Here is a 25,602-nt window from a genome sequence, read left to right as displayed (position 1 = left end):
GGGGGGAACCCCCAAATCTCTCAGAGACGGGCCAGCTCTGAGGGAGATGGGATACGCAGGTGTCTCATGGCACCCGGGGTCCAGCCTGGCCACCCCCGAACGCGGAAGCCACTGGGGAGGTGGCAGAGGTGCTGGCTTCGGTGTGGTCTATGGGAGAGAATTCAGGATGCTGCTGTCACCCCCTGGGGACCATGCAGTGATTGCCATGGGGACGGGAGGGTGGCCACTGTGGGATCAGTGGCGATGCAGCGCCAGGCCACCTCTGCGTGCATCTCCAGCAACAGGCCTGGGGGACACTGCGGAGCCGGTCCACGGCCTTCCCGTGCAGCCTCCCCGCCCCCGTGCGCGCCGCACTCTTGCCCGCTGCAGTGCTCGCCTGCGGGCTCCGTCGCTGCCCAGGACTGTCTGCGAGGCAGTGCTTCCCGGCTCGTGTGCGTTGTTCTCGTGACCAGAAACAGCCAGCCGTGGTGGTCTCTGGGCACCTCCCCCGAAGATCCAGGGTCCCTTGCTTCAGGAGGGCAGATCTGGTGGGCTCCCCTTCAGGTGTCTGGGGCTGTGTGGGGCAACAGGGCCCAGATTTCCAGGGACCAGATGCTGGTGTGGTGTGCGGTCCTGACAGCACTCAGGGCCGCACAACCTGGCCCTGGAGGAGGATGAGGGCCTCATGGTCTCCACACCATGTCCCGATGCTCGGGCATCAGATTTGTGTGTGTGGAACCTGCCCACACAGGTCACACGACCACCTGGGACTGGCTGGGAGCCCGGGTCTGCAGCAGGTCCCATCAGCTCCCTCAGGACATGCCCTGGACATGCCCTGGACATGCCCGTGCCCGGCCAGGGTGCACGAGGACTGGGATGCGTGGGTGCTGCAAAACCCACAGTACCCAGGTGGGCAGGCCTGGGCTCACAGGCCGCCCTCACGCAGGGCGGTGCTTGGGGCCGGCTGTGTCCACTCCACTGTGTCTGTGGGACAGTGGCCCCCCTTGGCAGTGGGAGTGGGATGGGGAAGCAGGGGACACGAGGGGTATGCGCGCTTCTTCAGGCCCCCTGGCCCCGGGCGAGTGCTGGAGCCGGTCTCAGGGGCGTTTCCAACCCTCCCCTGGGCTTTGACCTGGAGACGGGGCCGGACTTTAGAAGACAGCATCAGCAACATGTGTGTCTGGCCTGCAGCCAGCCTGGCCTGTCCCCCTCTCTGATGACAGCCCGCATGGGGCCTGCTGCCGCCCCGGGCAGGGCAGTGGGTGGCTGTTGTCCCTCAGGGCCTTGCCTGGCTGTGTCCCTTCCAGCCAGTGTGACGTGCGGGAGCCTGTGTCCCTCAGCCCTTGTGCAGGGGGACAGCAGGGGCCCCTCCTGGAGTGGCCTGCCCGCAGGGCTGCTCTGCACTGGCCCAGGCCCCGACCCCCTGGCTCTTGTCCGGACACGACCTGTCCTCATGGCCTACGCAGGGTGACCTGTGGTGCACTCAGCCTTCCTGGGTCACCGAGTTCAAGGGACGGTCACAGAGTGGCCCCACCTGGGCGCTGCGGGCTCTGCGCCAACCATGGAGCACCCCGGGAATGCCTGTTGGGGCCCCTCTGGCAGGCGGCCGGCCTGTCACCGCTGCAGCTGCCTTCAGGACCCAGTGAAGCGCAGGGGGGTGCACAGTGCGGAGCCCTCCGCCTGACACCGTCACCACCAGGGCTGATCACCTCAATTCCGGGTTCTGCAGCGGCAGATAAGGCAGTGGCCGCGGTGCCGTGTGGGAGCTGCGCAGCTGGGCGGGGAGTGGAGGCTGGCTCTTCCCTTCGGACCTTTTTGGAAGAAGCCCCACCATCTCTGTGCCCAGGAGGCATGGGACCGGGCGGCCTGGGGGGGGCCTCGGTGAGTGCTGCCCGCTTCCGCTCTGTTTCACTGAGCGCAGGGGGGGTTGGTCAGGGGCAAAGGTGAATCCCCAAATGGCTGGTCCTCTTCTCTTTACAGGGTGTGTTGGGGGCACCAGAGAATGGGGGCTCCCCTCTCAGCCCTCCTCCTGGGGGTGCTGCTTTGTCAGGGGACTCAGGGAGGGGGTGCCCAGCCGCACTGCCCCCACTGGGTGGAGGGAAGGGCGTCGGGGCCCACTGCCCGCACCCCTCCTAACGCTCACATGCTCCCCGCCCAGCTCGACCTCTATCTCTTGTTAGCTTCTGGTGGCCACCAGGTAGGCATGTCGTGTCCCCCACCCCACCTTGTGGAGAGTCCTGGGCAGGAGGCCAAGGCTCCGTCGTGTCCTCAGCCCACGGTCCAGGGCTGGCCTTGTCTGTGGCGCATGTCAGTAGTTCGTCCTTGACCGCTCAGGAGGGGACGTCCACAGCCTCATTCTGTCCCCCTGCCTTGTCATCTGTGGAAGGTTTCTGTATAGACAGACGTCCTTTTTGCAGGGGGGCTGTGGCAAGTACCCGAGTCAGGTTGCAGGTCGTGTGCTGAATGTGTAGCTGTTTAGGAAGATGGGAAACTCTTCTAAAGTGGTGGTGCCGGGCCGCCCCGTGTGGGCGCGCTGCAGGCTCCGCCTCTGCCTGTGCTCACTGGGGCGGGGGGTGTGGGGGGACTGCCCTTGTGACCGTGGCCACCCCACCGCCCCGCGGGTGCTGTGTGCGGGGACCCTGACGCCGAGCGCTGTGTGCTGAGCCCGTCACCGTGCGTCTGCCTGTTGTGCGTTCAGGCCGCCCGTTCTGGGTGTGGGGCGCCTGCCGGACGAACTGTGCGGTTAGCTGCCTCTCTCTGGCTCTGCCTGTCTCCGATGTGCGTAGCTGCGTCTCTTTGGAAGGTCAGAATCAGTGTGTTTTGATGTTATTTTCTTCGGCGTTTGATCCTTCGGTGTCCAGAGTGTTGCAGTTTTAGCTTCTATGTTTCAGTGTGACCTGTGTGGAGTTAGTGTTCAGTTGGGGTAGTTCTGGGCTGCGGTTCGGGGGCACCCAGTTGCTCTGCCTCAGGTTGGAGACCATCCCGCCCCCTTGAATTACGTCTCCTTTCTGTCTGCAGCTGGGCTGCCGTGTCCAGGGCCGCCGGGTCCCGGGGGACCGTGTGCCTTGTGGGTGCCCTTCTGCCCTTCAGCATTGGGCCAGGTTCCCCCGCTGCCTTCGGAGCCTGGTGTGTCTGCCACGGGGAGATTTTGCACCACAGTCCCGAGAAGGCTGCGCCGCTCCCCACACGTCTGTGCCTTCCCGAGGGTGGCCGTGGTCCTTCGAGTCTCTCGAGGAGCTTCCCCGCCGTGTTGTCTGTGTGCTGCTGCCGGCTCGGGGGCGGGAGCTCGCTAGTTCCCGAGGTGGCTGATTTGTGTCTCCGCTGTTCTGTTCTTGATTAGTCTGCCTGTAAGTCTATCAATTCTATTGATTGTGTCAAAAAAGCGGACTTGATCTCATTGCTTTTGTCCTATCTAGTGTCGATGTGATTGATTTCTGCTCGTCTGATACTCACTCCCCGCGCCTCCCTTGGGGCTGATCTGCTCTTGTTAGATCGCAGATTGGGCCTTTTTCGCGGCGTGTTCCACGCCGTGCACGTTCCCCGGCGCCAGCTCGGCTTGCAAAGGTCTGCACGCGCTGTGTTTTCTCCCGGTTAAAGGCGTTTCTAGCTTTGCCCTTTCTCCTTTTGCTTACGGTTGTTTGGAAATGTGTCGTTTAATTTGCACATAACAGAATTTCCAGACAGCTTTCTGTTCCTGGTTTCCAGGGTAAGCCCCTTATGGTCAGACAGTGTCCTTCTGTGTGTCTTTCGCTGCCACACAGGCAGGCGGGCGGGCTGTGGGTCTGAGCCCCGCCGTGGCCCGGCTGCGGGCCTCGTGCCCTGGGCAGGGCGTGCATCCCGCTGGTGGGCAGGGGTCCCGTGGACGCTGGTCAGTGAGCTGACGGGTGCCGATGTCACCTTGTGCACCCTGATTGCCGACCTGTTCTGCCAGTCACTGCGAGACGACAGCTCCGGGCCAGGGGTCTGTGGGCTCGTTCGCTTCTCCTCTTGGCTCCGTTCTGCTTCTCATCTTTTCCAGCTGAGGTCTGAGGGGTGCGCATGTTTAGGGGCGTTTGTCGTCCCGACCCATTAGCAGAGTGATGGTGTCCTCTCTCTCCGCCGTCACGGGCGTGGTTCACGTTCTTTCTCTGATGCCGGTGCAGCCACCCTGCTGTCTCTCGTTCCGGCACCACGATGCGTTTCCTGGTCCTTCACTGATGGGCGCTGTCTGATTTCACACGTGAAGTGGACTTCCCATGTTCCCTGTGCGGTGGAGTTTGCTCCTGACCTTCTCTGCTTACAGCGGTCCGCCGGCCAGGACGTTGGGGACGGTGAAGACGGTCTGCAGCCTGCACACGGCACCGGCGCTGTTGGCCACCTGTGGAGTGTTGGGTGACTCGCTTTCAGACCATTAGTCCCGAGGGTGGATGCCACTGTTTCTAGGTTTGAGCCTCCTGCCTCGACGCCCCCTCTCTGCGCGTCCCTGTGCTCCCTTCCCTCCCTCTCTCCTGGTGTTTGCGCGTCTGTTCGCGCCCCCAGCGCCTCTGCCGTGTGTGGCGTCCTCAGCTGTCCACGGCCTCCCTGCAGATGGGCTGTCATGGCGCGTGTACCTGGCAGCCCCGCAGCCCCTGCCTCCCGCTGGAGCCCGCACGCCTTGACCACGTCAGGAACAGCACGACGCCGCTCACACACTCAGCCATCCCTCCGATGACACTGGGGTCCCTTAGGAAGGAGACAGAGGCCATTTCTGCCGGGTGCAGGCTCCCAGCCAAGAGTCTTGCTCTCTCCCTGCACTTTTAGGAGGCGGCGCCACACCGCCTTTGCTCCGAGGGGCTCTGCCGTTGCTCAGCCGGGGAGTGTCGCTGGCTCTGGGCCCCCCTGAAGTTCCTTTGTGTCACGGGTTCTGCAGTTTCAACTCTGTTGTGCCCCTGGCGGTTTCTTTTTAATGAGTGAGTGCTGGGACTTGCTGAAATTCTGGGAACTCTCAGCGTACAGTCGCCACGGGGCTTCAGGCCCACGGTCCTCGAAACTCTGCTGGCCCGGCTTCCGCGCCCTGCCTGTGTGAGTGGGCTGCTGGGACCCGCCCGAGGCTCTGCGCCCTCCTGCCCTCTGTTTCCGTTTGGTGCCCGGGCCTCGTCCGCGAGCTCTCCGTGCTTCCTTCTCGCGCCCAGTCTGCTGCCCACCCAAGCCCTCGGGTCCCCTCCACGCGCCCTCCTCTGTCTCTCGGAAGCTCCGTGGGCGCTCTGTGGTCTCACTGGGCGGGCACGTCCCTCTCTGCCTGTTGTGACTTGGGCTCGAAACTTCTGCCAACGCTCCTCCTCCCGGCGAGCTCCGTCCTCTCTGTGTCCTTGTGGCCGGGTTTTCTGTTGATTGGTTTTCCTCGTGGTCAAGGTTAGGGGTCACTCGCCCCACTTTTTCATATGTCCGGTGAGGTGTAATTGTGAGTTTTGTAGTATTTGCGCTGGTTTGATTGCTTTCCTTTGAAGAGAGTTAAACTTCGTTCCAGAGGCAGTTCACACCCTTGCGGGCACCTTTGGCCTCCTCCAGGCTTGTTCTGAGAATCCTGTAGGGCACCTCCACAGTAGCCTTGGCCCCAGCACGGATGCAGCTGCTGAGGTGTGGCCCTCCGAGGCTGCGTTCCATGTCCTGGGTGCTTGGTGATCTGCAGGCAGCGGCCAGGGCTCGGCCTCGGGGGCTCAGCCTCTGCCTGCTGGCCAGGGACCGGGCCTGACATCTCCCTGGAGGGGCACCCCTGCAGCCCCAGAGCCCCCCGCAGCCCCCGATGGCACCGTGCCGTTCAGGGTCCCTGCCGACGGATGCTGTTCGAGGCTCCGTCACGCTGTCAGTGCTGGCTCCTTGGTGGCACACACCTCGTCGTCTCTGAGGGCGTGGGCCGTGTCCGCTTCATGCCAGGTCAGCGCGCCTGTGCGGCGACCTGCACTCTCGTGTCTATCGAGCGGGCCCCACGTGGGCCTGCCCAGGTGCACAGCCCCCGCTGCCCGGCCTTGGACCCCGTCTCCACCTGTGACGCTCTGCCCTGCCCAAGGGGCGGCTGGGGAGGGGGTGACTGTGGCCTCTCAGCTCCAGAACCGTCCTGTGGACACACGGCCACTGTGGCCTCCCCTCCCTGTCTCCCTGCAGCCACCCGGGTGGATCCAAGGGACCTGCAGGAGCTGTTCCAGGAGACCTCAGCCAGTGTCTTCCACATCAACTCCAGTGGTGAGTCTGAGCCGCGGCCCCGTCCTGACCCGGCTGCCCTGGGCCGCCAAGGCGTCCCTCAGGGTCGACAGGACCCGGTGGTGCTGGTGCCCGTGGTCTCCCCAACCCCGACCACGCTGCCCTGCGGCCCAGGCTCAGGCGGCCCAGGACGGGGGTCCAGCAGGTCAGTGTTTCCTAGCTGCCCCCCCCCCAGTGCTGCTCCTGCTCCTGTACACTGGCTCCCCCCCTCAGCTCCGCCCCCTCACCCCGCCCCCATCCTGCTGGTGTGGTCTGGAGGACCCCCGCCCCGGGAGGGAGAGGGGCAGGGCCTTTCTCAGGCCGTCAGGACTGGCGGCTTGCTGGTCACTGAGGCTGGGGCTGGGGGTGAGTGTTGCAGTCTGCCAGGCCAGCCCCTGCAGACTTGGGACACATGGGCAAAGGGCGTTGATCGTGCCTCGTGGGTGAGGGTGGGTGTTTGCCCCAGAGCCCTGAGGTTGGCCGGGGCAGTGAGAGTGCTGACCAGGAGATGGGGAGGGGAGGGGAGGGCCCCCAAGTGGGGGGCAGGGCCCACGGAGGCAGGTGCAAAGGAGCCCTTGGGCCCTGTGTGACCGACCCTGTGTGGCCATGCTGTGCCACCCCTGGGGTCCTGGCAGGGCCACAACCATACAGATGGCCCCTGGCCTGCCCCCGCTGGGCGGGGGCACACACCCTGAGTCTGGGCACCACTGGGTGGAGGGGCTGCAGCTCCTGACACCTGCCTCCTCCTCTCTGCAGTGAGCTCCTTGGAGCAGGGCCTCCAGTGCCTGGGGACATCGAGTGATACTCAGGAGCTGCGGGACAGCCTGTGAGTGAGTGCCGGGTGCAGTGCTCGTGGCGGTGTGCACGGCTGTGCCCTCCGCCCGCCTGTGTGCCACCTGCCCACTCCCCGTCTGGCAGCCATCTTGACTGTGCGTGCCCCACGCACCTGAGGGCCCACTGGCTGCCACCTGGAGCCTGAGGCTGGGCTTGCGCATGGGCCCAGGGGCGCAGCATGCCCCCAGCATGGGAGCCAGCGGTGCCTGCAGTGCCCATGTAGATGCCCCACACCCAGGCGTACACTCATGTGGCCAGCCTTGCATCCACATGCACACTCTTTTCCCACCAGCTGTGCCTTGTACCAGCACCCCGTGGCGGGGTCCATGCCCTTGCGAGCACACCTGGGGGTGCAGGGTAGGAGCCAGGTGTCCCCTTCGCATGGCAGGACTCAGGGCGTGGATGGGCGGAGTGGTACTTTGGGGCTGACTCCTCCCCTCCCTGGGGTATTCCCCTAGGTGGTCCCCTTGGGGTCACCAGAGGCCACCCTGGGTCGGGCCCAGGAGGCTGCTGGTCAGAGGGTTGGCCGCCGACAGAAAGGCTGCCCGGGTCCCCTGGCAGAGAAGGGGGACCTCTGCAGGAAGCCAGCCTCCCAGGCTGGCACAGAGCGGGGGCAGCTTCGTGTTCAGGCCCCCCTGGGCCTGAGGCTGCATCTAGGCCCCGTCCTCTTGGTCACCTCCTAGCTAGGGGGTCCTGGCTGTCCATGCTGCTTCTTGGAGCTGGGGTGGGGGGTGGGGGACCAGACGGACTCTGAAGGGTGCGGGCTGCAGCCGAGACCTCTGTGTCCCTTCCTGGTGCCGACGTCTGTCAGGGGCGTCTTGGTCCCTCTCCCAGGCAGCCCCCATCCTGAGCCTGAGCAGGCTCCAGTGCCACTGGGTTCCGAGCCTGGGGAGCTGGGGCTGCGCTGGGCCCCGTGCGCGGCGTGGGGTTGCTGTGAGCGTGATGCCCGGACCCCAGGACCTTCCCTGTCTCCTCCACTGTTGCCCAGCCTTGCCCCCCAACCAATCTGGGGGCCCACAGGTGCCCTTGGTGGAAAGAGACCGTGCAGCCCGTGGCTCTGCTAGACCCACCCCAACGCCCCTTGCCCCAACCTTGGCCGTGGGAAAGGGAGCCGTTGGTGGCCCTTGGCCGTCCTGTGGGTAACAAGCATCCGACTGCCCACCCCACGGGCTAGAGCCCCCAGGGGACCAGTGCTTGTCGATGTGGTTCTGTGCCCGGCCCCTTTTCCTGCCAGGGCACAGTAGATGCCTGACTGCCGTGACTGCCGACTGGCCCTGTGGCCCCCAGCAGGAGCCTTGTGGTCTGGGAAGTGCCCGGTGCCCTGCTGCACCGAGTTCTCGGCCAGGCGTTCCTGGGCCTGTCTCCCCCTTGACCCCTCGTGCTCTGGGGTGTGCGGTTCTGGTGGCGTCTGGAAGCCCCACTGCTTCCTTGTTGGGGCCCACCCCCACCCTCAGCCCCTCGAATCCTGCCAGTGACCTGGAGGGGGGCAGGCAGAGTTATTCCCACTTTCAAGATGAAAACACTGAGGCCCTAAGAGGAGTTGGATGTGTGGCTAAGGCTAGAGCTCTCTGAATGGACAGGCCTGTCCCCTCACTCGGTCACCCGTCCGCCCACCCCCCCATCATCCATCTCCCCCCCCCATCATCCGTCCATCTCCCCCCCGCAGGCTGGGACTAGCCCTGCCGAGTCCGGGGGTCCAGAGCTCGAGGCAGCAGAGGGCCTTTTGCAGATTTCACGTGTGATTCTGGTTTTTATTTTTGCTTCCTTTTCTCGAAGCGTGCGTTGCTTTCTGATTAGGAAAGTGATGTGCTCGTTACAATGTTGGGACCCACAGGTGTTCCAGGTGTTCCCGGTGGCCTCTTCTCAAACCGCACGCGCTTTGCAGACCTGGGCTTACTTGGGTAACATGCTGGCCCCTCAGCACGCACTGGAGTCAAGGCTCCGGAGGTGGGGGTGCAGGGGAAGCCTCCTGGCCCAGTGCCGAGGCCGGGCTGGGCTCTCATGCCCGGTGCTGAGAGCAGAGCTCCCGGGACTGTCGCCAGCAGCCTGCGTCTGGGCTGTGTGGGTCAGGCAGGCGACGTTGTCAGGCCCCGGCCCTCTCGGGTCTCCTGGGCCGCCTTGTCTGGCTGGCGGAAGGATGATGTCACAGACGCGGGTCTGGGGGGCAGACCTGTCCCCTGGGTGGTCCCCGACACGGGCTCGGCCCGCAGGGACCCAGGGTCCCCGAGGCAGCGCCCCCCACAGTCCCACTCCCATGTGTCTCAGCCTGCATGTCCAGAAATTCCACCTTTAGCCCCTTCCTGCCCCCCATCTGCGCCTGGCCCCCAGCAGGGCGGCCCCTCACCAGGGTGCTGTTGCCTCCCCAGCTGCTGTGACCCCATTCCGTGGTGCAGTTGGTGCGCGTCCTGGGCTGTGAGTGTTTTTTAAACGACTGGAGATGAATGTTCGGTTGGTTGCCAGCTCTTTTTTCTCCACACTGGGAGTTGCCAGCTTTTTCATTCTGCCAAGTAAGGGCGTGAAAACCGCATACCCTCTCCGCCGCTGCCGCTTCCTCAGAGCAGCGAAGGCCGGGCTTCGGGAAGGCTGAGCAGGGAAGGCGGCTCCAGCCCCAGGCGAGGACAGCCCTTTCCTGTCACTGCCTCTGGGGCGGAGCCTGCGGGCCTCCACACGCGGCAGCTGTCCCATCAGCGCAGCTCGGGGACCTGCCAGGCCCCCTGCACAGGCCACCCGACTGGCCCAGGTTGCTCCATTGGCGGTCTCTCCCCAGTTGGGCCCTGTGGCAGCTGCTGGACTGCGTGTCTGGGTCCTGGGGGCACTGGCCACATGCTGCTGGTGGTCAGAGGCCCCGGAGCCCCAGTGGGCAGTCGCCTATGATCAGGGCCCCGGTCCTCAGCGCTGTGATGGTACTGCCAGCATACCCACTTTGAGGTCCGAGGGGCCCCGCCCCCAGGCACAGCAGGGATGCTGGGGCCCGGCTGCGGCTGGGCCCTGGGATCTCGTCAGCTGGCCTTGGTGGCAGGCAGGGCTGACGGAGAAGGTGCCCCTGTGCTGGCCCTCAGGTGCCCCGCCCCAGGGCTCTGGGCGGCCCAGCCCTTCCAGCAGGAGTCCTGGGCCTCACGGTGCCCCTTGGCATCTGGGAGCCCCTGGGACAGTCAGACCATGGAGGGGCTGGCGGGGAGCCTGGCCACAGCATCCATCCAGGCTGAGGTCCGTGCCGGCTTGGCCTCCAGGGACCCCGCTCCCTGCACATGTCTGCACCGGTGGGGACCACACCGCCTCCTCTGCTGGTGGGGGTCTGCGTTGCCGTGGGAGTAGTATCAGAGCTGAGCGTGCTACTGCCTGGTACCCCAAAGGGCAGATACCCCAGCAGGGGCGGGCTCGCTGCACCTCCCAGCCCTACGCCCTCCTACGGTGTGCCCTCCGCTTGGGCTTTGCCCTGCCCAGCCCCTCCCTTCTCTCTCCCGACCTCGGCTCCCCCATCCCGTTCCGTCTTGCCCACCCCGCCCCTCTCGTGGGATGGGCACTTCAGGTCCTCTCAGCTGTGCTGCCCCAGGGGCTCCCAGGAGCCGTGTGGCCCATGAGGGGTTGCGCGCCGACGGACCAGGCTTTGCCCACCGCCATCTCAGGCCAGCTCCGGTCCCCTTCCATCCTGCCTGTGTCCCCCTGGGTGAGCGCCCTGCTTGCCCTGCTCAGATGCCTGGACTTGGGTGTGGAGGCCCTGAGGGGCGCCAGCCTTGCCGGCTGCGTGCTCCGCATGGGGGTGCAGAGCAGGCAGTTTTTCCCTTGCCTGGTGCCGGCAGGAGGCCTGAGGGCTGGGTTGGCCCCTGGCGGGGCTCCATCTAAGGGGTCGTGGTCCGCTGCACGCAGGCGAGGGCTGGTCTCCCCAGACCCCTCCAGGTCACCCAGAGTTCCAAACCGCGTGTCCGGGAGGGAGGACCCTGCCTCATCTGCTGCCCTGCTCGCCGCAGGCACACGGTGCAGCAGGAGACCAACCGCACTGTGGCTGTCGGCGCCGGCGCCGTGAAGCAGATGTCGGAGCTGCTTCAAGGCTGCTCCCGGGTATGTCCCCCCGGCCTCGAGGGGGTGGGGAGTGAAGACCGGTGGTGGGGTGGTGGCCAGGGCCAATACGCGTGAGCGTGGTGCTCAGACGGGCCTGGGGTGCATGCAGTGACTAGGAGGAGGGTCTCCCCAGCCTCTGAGCCTGGCTGCCCGGGCAAGGAGCCGCAGGCGCGGCTGCAGCAGGGACCAGGAGGTGCGGGCGCCACCCGGTGCCTCAGAAAGGCCCTGTTGGGAAGCCGGTCTGGCTGGTGTGCGTGGTGGTCNCACTGGCCACATGCTGCTGGTGGTCAGAGGCCCCGGAGCCCCAGTGGGCAGTCGCCTATGATCAGGGCCCCGGTCCTCAGCGCTGTGATGGTACTGCCAGCATACCCACTTTGAGGTCCGAGGGGCCCCGCCCCCAGGCACAGCAGGGATGCGAGGTGCGGGCACCACCCGGTGCCTCAGAAAGGCCCTGTTGGGAAGCCGGTCTGGCTGGTGTGCGTGGTGGTCCGTGTGTGGTGGTGAGGGGCCAAGTGCATGTTGGAGCTACACGGAAGCCCCCCAGGCTGGGGACACAGGGTCTGGGGAGCGGTCAGATTGTCCGGGGAGAGGTGGGAGGCTCAGGGCAGGAGGGCACCGGGAATTCCTGTAGTTGGTCTTCGTCCCAGGGCACTGAGGCCAGCGTGGCTTCGTCTGTGCCGCTGCTGTGTGAGGGCGGGGAGGGCCAGGCTCTGGCGGCCTGGGGTGGCCCTGGCCCAGCAGAGTGGGCGATGCGAGGCTCCAGGGCTGCCTTGTCCGCTCCTGCGTGTGGCGGTATGTCTGGAGTGCCTGCTCTGGGCCAGGCAGCGTCCTGGGCGCCCAGGCGCTGGGTGAGCAAGACAGGCTGGCTCCGGTGGGAGGGCAGAGGCTGCGTGCCAGGGCTGGGGGTGGTGGGCAGGTTGGTTGCATGGTTGGGGTCCCGGGAGCAGTGGCCTTGAGTGGTGAGGTGTGTGGGCCCTGGGGGGTGTGGCCATGAGGGGGCCACGTCGAGTCGGGGCTAGGTCTCCTCAGCTGCCCAAGAGGGTCATCAGGCTCCTCTCGGGTGCGGGTTGTTTTGGGGACCAGGCGGTGGTGCCGGTCACAGCAGCGCTGGCTGGCTCCATGGTCAGGGTAGGGGACCGTGTGGGTGGGGTGGTGGTGGCGTCTGCAGTGACTCGGGCTCTGTGGCGGAGCCCGTGTCAGCGTTTGAGGGATGGCAGTGATGGCAGGTGGGGACCGGCCTGGCGCAGACGCTGCCGGGGGCACAGTGGGGGGCCGAGGCCCTGGAGGCGGGGTGCGGTGCAGGCGCAGGCCTCGCCCCCGTTTCAGCCGCTCTCTCTGCAGCAGGGGCGTCTGCAGCTAGACTGCCCGAGGACTCAGCTCTCGGAGGCCATTCAGCGCTATGGAGTGGTGCAGAGGGTGAGGCGCCGGCGGTGGCAGGCCTGGCCCCCTCGGGCACGCACTCTGGTGCCTGCTTCCTGGGTTGGGCTGATACTGCCCCGTCCCCCACAGCCGAGGGAGGCCCAGCCTTGTGGGTGTGGGGCAGCTGCGGCGCTGCTGGGGCCCCAGGGTGTGTGCAGGGGAGGATGGTGGCCTCTGGTGCCACCCACATGTTTGCATGGCAGCCCCCCAGTAGGCGGGAGCTAGGGGTCACGCCCTCTGATGGCCAAGGAAACAGACCCGGGGACTTCGGTGCCAGGACCGGACTGTCTCCCCGGGGTTGGCAGGGCCCAGCCAGGCGCCCAGCTTTCCCGAGGGCCCTGGGCGCCACATTCCATGGGGCGAGGCCGTGTGTTGCTTCCCATCCGTCTGACCGTCTCTCTTCTGCTTCCTGCCTCTTCTGTGCCGGTGCCGACAGAAAATCGCAGAAAGGTACCGAGCCCTGCTTCCCGCCACGCAGTGGGGTGGCAGACAGCAGGTGGGTGTGGGGACTTACAGTGGGCTGGGGGCGTGAGGGGCAGCACATAGTCCCCCTGGTGCCCTGGGGACGAGCAGGAGGGGCTACGGGCGGGGTATCTGCATAGACAGAGGGTCTTGGGAAGAGTGGACGCTCGACCTTGGCCTCTGGGCTTGCTGGCCCCCTGGAGCACAGCCCCCCTGTGAGTGGAGGCTGTGGGACCCCCAGAGGAGTCTGGTTAGAGCCCTGGGGGGAACAAGGGTGGGGGATTGGTGGGAAGCCACTGGGGGAGGCGATGGCTGAGAGTCCCCAGCACTGGCCATGTGCTTCAAGTCGAGGAGGGAAGAACCTTTGTGACAAATAGGATACATTTATCCTGTCTCTTAAAAACCACCTGTACTCACATCATCACAACGTTTTGGATAAGAAAGGTGAAGATAAAACCCTCAGGGCTAATGGAAGCCTGATAATACTGTCGCGTGATTTCAAAAGGAGCAGTAAGACTCGATCTGACTTCCGCCGAGAACCAAGGGTGGCAGTGGGCGGTGGGAAGGCGCCCGTAGTGCCGCAGAGAAGGCGGCTGCCGCACGTGTGGGGTGCAGCAGCGCCCGCTCACCGGGTTCCGGGCCTGCCCCGTGGCCTGCAGTTGTGCCTGTGTGCCACCCTGAGGGGCAGCCCTCTGCCCCTCACGGCAGCCCCCAGATGCGCATGTCAGCACGGTGCCCCCTGGGCCATGGAAGCTGTGTTCCCAGAGGAGAGAGTGGCCAGCTGTGTTTGGGAGAAAGTGCGGAAGGTGGGACGGTTTCAGAGGGCCGCGCAGGCTGCGAACAACCACGGGACCACTGCCCCCTTCCAAGTGGGGGGCCTCAGCTGTGCGAGGACCCCACCCAAGGCTGCTGTCTGCAGGGTTGGGGTCCTGGAAGGAGCTGCAGTGCCTGAGGCCTGTGCCGTCCTCTGAGCCCGTGCCGGGGGCCACCGCCTGTCTGGAGTGGGCCGTCTTGGCCGTGGCGGCTGCAGCCCCGGCCGGGTCCCGGGCGCCTGTGCAGCAGTGCAGAGGCACCTCACCCCCTGGGCAGCTGAAAGTTTCCTGCCCAGCCCCCACCCAGGAGAGCTCCTGTGCCCAGCAGATCTCTCCCATATGGGGCGGGGGCATGGTCACTGCCATGGGCACGCCAGTTCTGGCTGCCTGGGCTCTGACAAGGATGCAGAAACTTCCATCGGATAGCAAGTGGAGCCATGGCTGCTTGGAGAGACTGGTGACCTGCTGGACAGAGGCTGTTTCTCCAGTGTGTGACTGGCCAGTGCCCTGACCCCTGCCCTCCGCCCTGGGGTGGTGGATGCCCCCCCTGCCCCCCGCAGAGCCCAGGGTTGGCGGAGGTGGCCTGCTTCCTGGGGTGGGGCTTCGCCTTTCTCACGGGAAAGCGCTCACCGCCCGGCCCCTCTGCCGAGTCGCGTTGGGCCGCGGGTCTCCCCCCTGCGTGTCAGGATGGGCCCCAGCCCTGGCCTGGAGGGAGGAGAAAGCCGCCTTTGTGGGTGCCTCTGAGCTGGACGAGCATCACAGGGCGGCCCCTGCGCCGGCCCCCGGGCAGTGCCAGCGAACCGCTGGTGGTGGACCCAAACTGGGCCTTTGTGAGGAGGATAAAGGGGCGCTTTCTGGTCCTCTCGGGAGGGGAGGGCTGCGGCCGGGTCAGGTGGCTCCACCACCTCTTCCTGCCCTGTCTCTCATCACGGGATGCTGGGGAGGGTGGCCTGGCTGTCCTTGTGCAGCAGGGTGGGCTTGTGGGGTTCCAGTCACCCCTCATCTGCACCGCAGCCTTGGCCTTGGGGTGAAGGTCCAGATCCCAGCCTGCAGGTGAGGACGCTGAGGCCTGGAGGCTGCGCCCGGAGCTGCCGGTGGGGCCGGGCTGCAGCTTTGGAAGGGGCTGGGAACTGCCGCCCCTCGGGCCCCCACCCAACCACCAGGACCCACTCGGCTCACTTCCGCCTGCCCACACCTGGGTGTTAACTGCCACCCGGCGGAGGAGTGCTTGTCAGTGGGTTTTTCAGATCTTTAATTTCACATGCATTTATTTACCATTTTGTTTATTTAAAGGCCTCTGCTTAATGGGGAGGAGGTCCCACCCACGGTGCCATATATGCAGGGGGAGGGTCCAGGCTAGCGTGGCTTTTCCGCCCCCGCCCTTCCTGGGCCCTATCAGCCACCCTATCACTGACCGTGGGCGGCGTGACCACCTGTGGAGCTGTGGGCATGGTCACAGAAGACGCTGCTTGCGTCATGCCTTGTCCCGGCCCTGGTGCTGGGCTCCCTTCGTTGCCAGGGCCTCCTGCAGGGGTTGTTGGGACGTTCCGGTGTTTTCCAGAGGGTTCCCAGTGCCCGCCGGCGGGTTCCTTGGTCCCTGTGCCCAGCTCAGTGTGTCCGTTGCTCTTCCCCACCCCCGGTACGGGGCAGGCCGTCATGGCCCCTACACACATGCTGGGGAGGACTCGAGCCTTGGAATTGTGTTCTCCTGGGGGGCCTGTGGCTGTGGCCGGACCCATGGGGGTGGGGTCTGCCGGAGCACAGGTGCGGTCCTGGAACTGCCACTCATGAGACACGTGCTCTTGGGCTTTGTGGGGCCCCGGAGTCACCCTAGAGGGCTGGGGACATGGAGATGGTTCTGTGGGGTCTCCTGTGTGGCCCTGGCTGCAGCTGGGCTGTGGATCCTGCTGCTCCCCCTGCAGCCAGGCCTGGGGCGACCCCCAGGTCCTGCCCTGATCCTTGCCCACCGTTTACAGCAGCCCAGCACCCAGGGCCCAGTGGGGATGTCCCCTGAGCAGCAGGCTTGCCACCCCTGTGGCCGCAGAGCCCAGGCCTGCTCTTCCCTGGCCAGGGGGCTAGCGGGCTTGGGGTGGGGAGCACACAGACTCTGGGGGCTCCTGGCACTGTGAGCTGACGCTGGCCTCGAGGTGGGGCTTCGGGCTGCTAGCCTGGGTGGGAGATGTGACCAGGCCTGGGGGCCGTGAGGCACAGCAGGGCAGCTGGCCTGTCTGTCGTCAGCAGAGCCCCCAGGCCCCTTTTGCGGAGCCGGCCAACGAGAAGCTCTGTCACGGGGACGGCTGTGCGTGGCAGGGCCAGGAGCAGGCGCCATGCCTTGAGGTCACCGAGGAGGACTGGGAGGCCACGCGGCTGCATGAGGAGGCCGTCTTGCAGATTGAGGTGAGTGCCCGTATGCACGTGTGTGTGTGTGTGTGTGTGTGTGTGTGTGTGCTCCCCCACCCCCTGCTGTGGTGACCCAGCTCTCCAGGATCAGCTGGGCCAGTGCTGCCCTGGAGATGCCCACCTTGGGCCCCGCCCCTCAAGCCCCCCCACAAGCCCCACCCCCACACCCCATCTAACCCCAGTGGGAGACAGGCCGCCCCTCTTGCTGGCGGATCTGAGGCTGGGAGTGGGTGCAAGACACGGGGGACCGATGGGTGTGAGGAGGTGTCTGGGCTGCTGATTAAGTTATGTGCAGAGGCTGCTTACACACCCACCACTGGTCAGTGGGTGGCCGAGCGGTGGCAGCTCTGTCCCCCAGCCTGTGTGTGCTGCCCCACCGCAGCCACCCTGGAGCCTGGCCCTGCCCTGCCGGGGGCCTAGCTTGCGGGCAGTGTGTCCTCCGTCCTGGGCTGGGAGGGGCTTGGGGCCTGTGCCGCACAGCATGAGTTCAGTCCCCTGGCCTAGCGTGCGGTTGGACTCCCTGTCGCATTGTCCACCTTTGTCCGCACGGACAGAGGCCGTGGAGGCAGAGCCTGTCTGTCACTGCCGTGTCCCTGACACCCGAAGGCCGTGTCGTGTGTGGGCTGAGCTGTGCCCCAGGCCAGGCTGTTTGATGCGGGAGCAGGGCCGGCCCGGCTGTGGTGCTCCGACACTGGCCCCTTGGCTGGCCTCTGTCCCAGCTGGTGAGGATATAGGGGGTCACTGAGGTCACCACGTGGTAGTGGGAGTGCCAGCTCCGTCCTCTCGGCGGTGACTTCGCCCGCTGAGGCTGCTCTCCCGCTGTGCAGGGTGGGCCAGGGCAGGGCCTCTCTCACTGGGGCAGGAGAGGGCAGCCATGCCGCTCGCTTGCCAGGCACTGGTCTGGCCCGTGGAGCTGGGACCAGAGTCAGCTGTCCACCTCCAACTGGGTCTGCACCAGGCTGCTCCTGCCCATCTCACCTGACCTCCAGGTGCAGAGCTCAGAGCACCAGCTGCTGTTGCCATGGCTACCTGGCAGGCCTTGGGGCTGATTCCTCCCGTAGGTGGTGGCGTGCAGGCACAGCACCTGGCGGTTGGTTGGGCTCGTGTCTCACTGCGCGAACACGGAGTAAAAACTGACATACGGAGTGTGGCTGTCCAGTGATGGAACTGATGCTTCAGTAGGTGGGTGGTTGCCGAGACCCTGGTTATGAGGAGGGGGTTTGAGATATGGAAGACACAGCACCATTTCCGACCCCCCGTTGTCACGTCCCTTGTGAGGTTGTCACACCATGGTGCCCGTGATGGAGGCAGAGCAGGTTCGGGGGGGTCTCCTAGCGAGCGCTGGTGTTGCAGGCAGTCGGGAAAACAGCAGCATGGTCCCAACATCCGCTGAGCAGAGGTGTCTCAGCCTTGCCCCTTACCCTCGCTGCCCACGCTTCAGGCCCATGCCCGGCACTCGGCCCCCTGCACAGGCCCATCCCTGCAGGGCCCTGGCCAGCCTGGCCCAGAGCTCAGGCTGGGGCTGAGGCAGGACCCTGACTGGAGCCGGGTTCCCACCCGTGACCTGGCAGGACCCAGACCTCTGGGCACCCTGCAGGCATGCCTGGGACTCAGGCCCCACCACTGGTCCTCAGTGGCCTCGTCAGGAGTTGAGGCCTGGCCCCTAGGCGTCCAGAGGTGACCGGAGGGACACTTGTGTATATTGCCACCCCAGATGCTCCCACACTGTGTGGCCCCCTGCTAGTAGTGAGACCGCCTGTCTGTGTCCCTTCCTGGGCCCTGCCCTTCTGTGAGCCTGCCCCCTGCTGCTTGTGCCAGACCGTCCTGCTGGGAGTTGGGGGCTGCCATCAGCGCGAGTCTGCTGCTGTTTGGAAGGTCACCTTGGCCCCTGAGGGGGCCTTTCCTGAGGCCCAGGACAGGAGCCAGGTTGGGCCACTGCACTGCGTTTGGGCCGCCCCAGGCTACTGGGTCAGCACTGCTCTGGACAGTGGGCACCCAGGATGCTGGCTGAGCATTGGCGCTGAGGCCCGGCCTCTGGACGGGCTGTGGTGCCCACAGGTGGACCGGACCGTGCCTGGGCTGTGCTGCATGACCTCCTAGGAGCGGCCACCCAGGTGACCCAGAGGGGCAGAGTCTGGCAGCTGCGACCTGAGTCAGGTCCATCAGCCTCAGGTGTGAGCGCTGCGCGTCCTCGGGAGAGCACCTCAGAGCCCCTCAGCTGTCCCTCCGCTCGGCTCCCTACGGGCTGGGGTGCTGGCTGGTGTACTTGCCCATGGCACTGCCAGACGGAGGCTGCCTGGTGGGAGGGGCCTCTGTCACCGCAGGGTGTGCGATGCTGCACTCACCCATCTGCTGCAGCCCCAGAGCCCGCGCCTGGGGGCCCCACCCTGGCCACCACCTTCCCAACCGAGGGCCCCAGTCCGGCAGAGTGAAGCTCAGTAATTGAATTACAATTGATAGTGTGTGTCCGTTTAAGATCACGCTAATTGCTTCGTTTCCCAGAACACTCCTAAAAAGAAAATGAGTTTCCCTGTAACATTTTGCGTGGGGTGAAGTGACCCTGTGGACATCAGCCCAGGCTCCAGAATGAGCCGCAAAGTCAGGGCGGGGCTGGGGAAGGGCCTGCCTGAGTGAGTGGTGCGGCCGCGGTTCTCACGCGGTTCTCACGGCCGTCAGTGCCGCTCTGCCGNCCAGTCCGGCAGAGTGAAGCTCAGTAATTGAATTACAATTGATAGTGTGTGTCCGTTTAAGATCACGCTAATTGCTTCGTTTCCCAGAACACTCCTAAAAAGAAAATGAGTTTCCCTGTAACATTTTGCGTGGGGTGAAGTGACCCTGTGGACATCAGCCCAGGCTCCAGAATGAGCCGCAAAGTCAGGGCGGGGCTGGGGAAGGGCCTGCCCGAGTGAGTGGTGCGGCGCGGTTCTCACGTGGTTCTCACGGCCGTCAGTGCCGCTCTGCCGGCAGGTGGAGGGAGATGGAGCCGGGCAGCACGGGAGATGCCGGGGTGGCACAGCAGGTGGGGCGGGGGTGCCCTGGTCCAGGCTCTGCTCTTTACGCTTCACCAGCTATTCATGGGGCCACTCGGTGTTGGGGCAGCAGTGGGGTTAAGGTCCAGCATCCATCCGTCCGCCCACCCACCCACCCGTCTACTCACCCCTTCCAGCCCCAGGAGTCCTGAGTGGCACCTGGCGGTGGCCTGTGTGTGGTGCCGGCTGCACAGAGGAGAGGGTTAGGACTCGCCAGTCAAGGGGCCGTGGTCGAGGACAGGTGGGGGGTGTCTTCAGGGCGGACGGGCACACAGCCTCTTCTCCCCTGAGGATGGGGCTGCAGGATGATCCAGGGGCCCAGGACCCACACAGGACTGTGACCCTCTGGGAGCCGACCCAGCTCCTGGGTACCCAGTGGGGAGCTTGAGGCCCCCAGTCCATGGAGAGTTGGGGTTGGCACTGGGGTCCAAAGGCAAAGTTCAGATCTCAGCCCTGTCTCTGACTCACAGGGTGACCCCGGGCATGACCTCGGACTATCTCTGGTTGTTGGCTCTCCCCCTCCCTGACGGCTGTGCCCTTGGCCACAGCCCCCGCAGCCCCCAGGCACCTGAGGACCGCCGTCTTGTTCCCATAGAGCGACCTGCTGGACGTGAGCCAGATCGTCAAGGACTTGGCCTCCATGGTGTCAGAGCAAGGAGAGGCTGTTGGTGGGTACCCGCTGCCCACGCCCCTGCTCCCCACCCTCCAACACTCTCCCTGGGGGTGGGTGGGGCCGCCTCCTGGATGAGCAAGGCCCAGGGTGGGTCCTGGAGGCCTGAGTGCTGGCCACCTCACCCCCTAGCTCCCCAAGCCTCCCACTCCTAGGAGGGCCAGGGCAGGGAGACTCGTGCAGGAAGGCAGCCTCCACACCCCCCACCCTAGGCCTTCCTCACCCCAGGACTCTGCAGACTGGGGAGGGCTGTGCCTCAGCGGTGCCCTGCGGGGCAAGTAGGGGACATCAAGCTGGAGCCGCTGCAGGGCCTTGGCTCTGCTGCTGGTGGCCACGTGTTGGACCAGGGATGTGGTGGGGAACAGCTGTGCCGGGAGGGCCAATTTCCCTGCTGTTTTCAACTCTCTTCCCACGGGGGCCTCAGCCCCACCCAGCCTGGCCTGTCCAGCCCCTCTGGGCACTCCGGTGGTGTTTTCGGGTGCTGCCCCCGGTGCCAAAGGCTGTGAGCCAACATAGCCCCCAGGCAGGATGCGGGGGCTCGCCCACCCTCCTCTGCACCTGCTCCTGGCCCTGCCGATGCCGCCCTGGGAGCCCTGGGCTGTGCAGGAGCCCCCGCCTCCGCCCCCGGGAGGGGTGAATGGAGTGGGCCAGCCATGCTGCCCTGGGCCACAGTCCCTGCTCCTTTTGAGCCTGTGCTGTGAGCAGGGCCTGGACAGCCAGCTGGGCCCTGGCTGCCCTCCGGTGCCCTCTGCACAGGGCCTGCCCCATCTCTGTGTCCTCCCAGACACTCCCCCTGCGGGTCTCAGTGTGTGGTTGCAGCCATTTCTGCCTCTGGCCGGCTGGGACAGTGGGTTTGCTGAGTGGTGTGTCCACTCCGGATGGACACGCAGATGCCACCCATGTGGCCACCCAGTCCCAGTGTCAGGCAGATCTGAGGGATGGTCTCTGGACTTGGGAAGGGCAGAGGGCAGTGAGTGCTGACCTGCGGCAACTGTGGCCAGGGCCCAGGGACGGGTGGACACCGGGACTGGAGACTCTGTGACCCTGGGGCCCTGCCCTATGCTGATGTGGTGTTACAGTTGTGCCAGGTGGGGGCTGGGGCCATGGCCTGGTGGTGCTGTGCCCTCCACCGCCTGCCACAGCTGCACCCTGGCTGGCTGCGGCCTCTACCTGCCCTCAGCCTCTGGTGCCTTTCCAGGGCCCAGCAGTGGCAAGGCCACCTGCCAGCGGAGCCGCAACCCCGAGCCGGCCACGGCAGCCTTGCTGTCTGGGCAGGGCTGTGCAGCCCCGAGGCCAGGCCCCCACCCTCGCACCGAGACCCGCAAGCCCAACTAGGAGATGGAGGTGCTGGTGCAGTGGGTGACGTGCCACCACCTGCTGCCGTCCGGGTGCTGCGAGGCCCACCCACCTGGAAGCACCGAGTGAGGAGCTGGATCCTGTGGGTGGAGAACGTGCTGGGCTGCTGGCTGGCGGCGGGGCCTGGGCAACCTCGAGCACAAGTGGCAGGAAGCTGGCGGAGCGCCCGCCTGCACCGGGCCTCATCCTCATGCCCATAGTGTGCATGGTGGCCGAGACCTCCTCAGCCGCGGTCCTTCCAGGCGAGGACCCGGCCCGCCAGCCCCTGCCCAGTATGTGGGTCCTCCCTACAGCTGGCATCTCCAGTGCTTGGCCACGAGAGCAGGGCCCTCAGGAGGTGTGAGGCCATGGGCTGCGACTCGCTCAACCCTCTCTGCCTCCAGGTGGGTGGGCAGGCTCGGGCAGGGCTGCACCTGCTCCTCTTGGCAGCGAAGGGGCTTGGGGTCAACGTCAGGTTCATTCTGGTCCCGAGCTTGTGTCCTTCTGGGCTTGTTTCACCATGATGTCGTGCAGCCAGAGGCCTCCCAAGACCCAGGACCCACACCTGGCCTGGGCAGCGGGGCTGTTTCCACCCTCCCTGGCCCAGCGTGGCCCCTCCCGCCCCCACCTCACACCTGTCCCGAGCACAGAGAGGGTCAAGGTGATAGTCTCCTTCCTGCACTCCTTCTGGGGCTCTTGGGGGTCTCTCAGGCCCCGACCAGGCCAGGGTGACTCCCAGAGCACAGGGCACGCTCACCGACCCCCGAGCCCAGGGGCCCACCTCCAGGGCCCACCTTTGCTGGAAGTTTCTGTGCCTGATGAGGAAGGACTGGGACACTTGGCTGGACATTCCCTGCCTCACACGGCTGCCTTGGGCGCCCTCCTGCTGCCGCCTCCTGCCCTGTCCTCCTCAAGACTGCCTCTGAGTGTCCCCTCAGTCGGGACCACCCTCACTGCTGTCTGTTCGCACCTGGTGGCTGCACCTCCTCCTCGCAGCCGAGCTCCCTGGAAGACAAAGTTCCAGGGAAGAAACTTTGGGGACGAAGCCAGAAGCAGGACCAGCTCCCTCTGGAGGACCTCGGAGGGGACAGCAGAACTCTGCCTCCTGGGGACACACGGGCGCGCGCGCGCCTCCCGCAGAGCTTCGAGGGGGCTGGCCCGCGCAGCCCGGACCGGGGGCGGGGCGCACATGACTGGGTTGCTCTGCATCCGTGGGCTGGCGTCAGCCATGGGGCAGGGCCTCCAGTAGGCAGAGCCAGAACCGGCTTTGGGGTGCTGCAGGGCGGGGTGGCATCTTGGGGGCCCGGGAGGGGCTGGCAGTGGGACACTGGTGTGGCCTCGGTGCTCAGGCACTCCCCTGTGCCCAGACTGGGCCATGTTGGGGGTGGTCCGTGTCCCTGCGGGGCTGCCCCGGCCGACCTGGGACCTGCCAGAGGCCTGAAAGCAGTGGCCTGGGGCCAGTGAGGCACCAGACTGTCACGGGACCTGCGGGCACTGCACCTGCCCACCTGGCAGCCCTAGGGCTCAGGAGGAGGGCACCAGGGAGCTGGCCTGCGGTGGGGCTCTGTCTGACGTGTGCAGGCTGAGGTCTCCCAGGTCGCAGCTCTTGGCTGGTGACCAGGGTGTGCACTCCTGGTTGGCACCTGGACGCCCAGGGTCGCTGTGGAGCGTGTTCAAGACCGGCCGTGGCGGCTCTGTCAGACGCTCGGGGCAGGGCCACACTGGTTCAGAGGCTGAGGCCTGGCCGGCAGCGGGACCACCCAAGGGTGCAGAACCCTAACAGCTGGCTCCCACCCTTTCCTGAGTGGGCTGCCCTACCCCGAGGGCCACCGCCAGGCCCTCGTCCTGGTGGCCGGGGCCAGTTGCCACCTGCACTAGGCAGGCCACCTGGTGCGTCTCTGCCAGCTCTGACTCTGGGGAGGCGGGACTCCTCACCTGGACCTCCGTGGCCTTGGAGGGGGCGGTGCTGGCCACTCCCCTCCCGCACCCCACCCTCAGCCCCACTCAGTAATTGGTCTCATTGTCTTGATTTACAGATAGCATTGAAGCCAGCCTTGAGGCTGCGTCCTTACACACAGAAGCCACCAGCGAGCTCCTAGCTGGGGCCAGCAGGCATCAAGTAAGTCACTGAGGGGTAAAGCCTGTGGCCCTTGGCCCCCTCTCATGCCCTGTCCCCAGAAGGTCCAGGCCCTGGCCCCTCCCGAGAGGGGCACACCCAGAGGGTCTTTTCTGAGCCCAGAAGGACTGGTGTGGGGGAGGGGGAGGAAGAGGTGGAGGGGTCTTAGCCTCCAGGGTGGTTTTCCGCCTCCTCTGGGTGCCCCGCCCAGTGAACGGGAGCCGGCCCGGCCTCCGCCCAGCTGGCCCAGCGGAAGCTGCAGGGTGAGGAGTGCGTGGCAAGCAGAGCAGCACCTGCCTGGGGGTGGTCTCCCCAGGGGCCCCGCGTGCTGGTTGAACTGTTCCTGCAGAAAGCTGCTCCCTTTTCCTCAGAGGGGCAAGCTGGTTCTGGGAGTGCTGGCTTCCTGAAGGTGCAGGCCTTTGCTGCCCCCGCTGCGGGTCTGCCCCCAACCAGGCCCACCCTGGGAACGGCAGCACTTCGCTTGGGACAAGGGGTCTGGCTCAGAGCATGTGACAATGTGTAACGTTGTTCTGGCCCCTCAGACCCGGCCAAGGCAGCCTCGGGGGCTGACCGCCCGGTGCCGCTCGGCCCTTTCCTGTTGGGGGGGGCCCAGCAGCTGTCCTCCGCCGGCCCCTCCGCTGCTGTTGGGCCCTGCTCCTTGCTGGGCCCCGATGTACAGCGCTGGGCCCCTGGAGGGGTGTGTGTCTAGGGGCAGGGAGGGTGGACGTCGGGTCCAGGGATGAAAGGGCCCCACAGCAGCCGGGACAGGCAGGGCTTTCTGGGAGAGTGCGTGCTTGTCCTGGCAGCTGGGGACAGTGTGCACAAAGGTGGGGGGAGGGGGCTGTCCAGGTGGGCTCAGAACACCTCAGGCCAGAGTGTGGACAAGCTGGGCAGGGTGCTGGACCCATATGAGGGGGGAGGGGGGCTGACGATGCGCTCGAGCTGTGCAGGCTTCAGGGAGTCAGAGCTCTTCTTGGAAAGGGGGTTCTGGCTGCCTTGGGTGGGGAGGGAAGGGGTGGTGTCCTGGATCCCAGCGGGGGCGCAGCGGGGCGGAGCTCCCAGAGGTGGAGAGAGCGCCCTCTTGCACTGCTGTGCTCCCTCCGTTCCCACACCTCCCTGCCTCTGGCCTGTGGGGCCACAGCAGGCTCTTTGAGAGTGTGGTGCGGGAGGGGGACACGGCACCCGCTGTTGCCCCCCGTTTCCTGTCAACGGCCTTCAGACTCAGAAGTCAGGGGGTGCAAGTGGCTGCTGCAGAGGACAGCTGGTGAGCGCTGCACCAGAAGAGGAAGCTGATGGGCACGGTCCTGCCTTCAGGGTGTGGCAGAGGCAGGGCTAGGGGTGCGTGGGCCCCAGCCCGTGCCCACGGCCTCCAGCCCAGACTCCTCCCCCAGCCTGGTCCTTCAGGGCCTCCCAGAGTGGAAGGTGCAGGCTGCACCCGGCAGGCGAGGCGGCCCCATCGGCAGCCCAGGGTCTGACCTCTCTGATGGGACCTCTCCTTGTGTGGCTCCTGCCAGGGCCCTGACTGCCAGGGAGCATTGGCGGGGGTGTGGGGGGGTGGGAGCGGGGCGCTGCTGCATTGGCAGGATGGCTCCCTGCATGGCATCAGGGCCACCGGCCGGAGGGCTCCGCTCCTGGACGGGGAGGGAGATGCGGCGAGGGAGACATGTCTGGACCTCAGAGCGGAGAGGAGACGCGAGCAGGAGCAGGTGGTGGTGGTGGCAGCAGCACAGACAGCCACCTGTGTCCGAGGACACCTCTTCAGGCTCACAGCCCTGTCCCTGTTCCCAGGATGAGGCCGTCAGGGCCCCACGTCCAAGTCCAGCAGGAGCCCTGCACTGCAGAGGAGATGAGCTGCCCCCTGGTGATGTCCTCCCCTCCCGCCCCCTCCAGGAGGCACGCCGGGCGGGGTTAGCAAGGCAGGATCCCCCAGCCCTGCACCCCGGCCTAGCAGGCTCCCCAGGGACGTTCACAGCCTCCTCCCACCAGGGCACCTGAAGAATTAGGGCCCTGCAGCCAGGCCCTTCTCCCTTGGACGAGGGCTTTGAGCTTGCAGAGGAGTGGGGTGTCCCTCGGCCCCCAGCCCCCCAGCAGCAGGGGTGGTGTTGGAGCCCAGTCTGCAGGGCTCCGTGACCGGGGCTTTTCCTGCTGCCCTGGGAGCTCTGCTTCCATGCACCCCTGTCCTCCTGGGGCACCCACTTGGTGGGTAGGTGCCCAAACAGGCAGATGGGTGCCTGGATGGGCAGATGGATGGGTGGACAGACTGAAGGATTGGAGAGGGACACCCAGGTGGGT

The 25,602-nt window shown here is 66.0% G+C and overlaps 1 protein-coding gene across 6 annotated transcripts in view; it reads left to right on the top strand.

The window, feature by feature from the left end:
* Positions 1-25,602, top strand: part of TSNARE1 (t-SNARE domain containing 1) — a 68,536-nt gene that overhangs the window by 15,926 nt on the left and 27,008 nt on the right. For 4 of the 6 annotated variants that reach the window (XM_037048631.1, XM_037048628.1, XM_037048629.1 and 1 more), the window contains exons 3-10: positions 6,100-6,177; positions 6,931-7,000; positions 10,977-11,067; positions 12,409-12,483; positions 12,923-12,982; positions 16,002-16,157; positions 19,785-19,857; positions 23,231-23,313. In XM_037048631.1, coding sequence (XP_036904526.1) covers positions 6,100-6,177; positions 6,931-7,000; positions 10,977-11,067; positions 12,409-12,483; positions 12,923-12,982; positions 16,002-16,157; positions 19,785-19,857; positions 23,231-23,313 — 686 coding nt within the window. The remainder of the gene's footprint in view (positions 1-6,099; positions 6,178-6,930; positions 7,001-10,976; positions 11,068-12,408; positions 12,484-12,922; positions 12,983-16,001; positions 16,158-19,784; positions 19,858-23,230; positions 23,314-25,602) is intronic. The other 2 variants (XM_037048632.1, XM_037048634.1) reach the window with 2 other exon arrangements.

This window comes from Sturnira hondurensis, unplaced genomic scaffold, assembly GCF_014824575.4.
Source record: "Sturnira hondurensis isolate 20B ecotype Veracruz unplaced genomic scaffold, ASM1482457v3 Scaffold0006413, whole genome shotgun sequence".
Lineage (NCBI taxonomy): Eukaryota > Metazoa > Chordata > Mammalia > Chiroptera > Phyllostomidae > Sturnira > Sturnira hondurensis.
The sequence above is the reverse complement of the archived record's forward strand: the minus strand, read 5'-3'. Positions and strand labels throughout refer to the sequence as shown.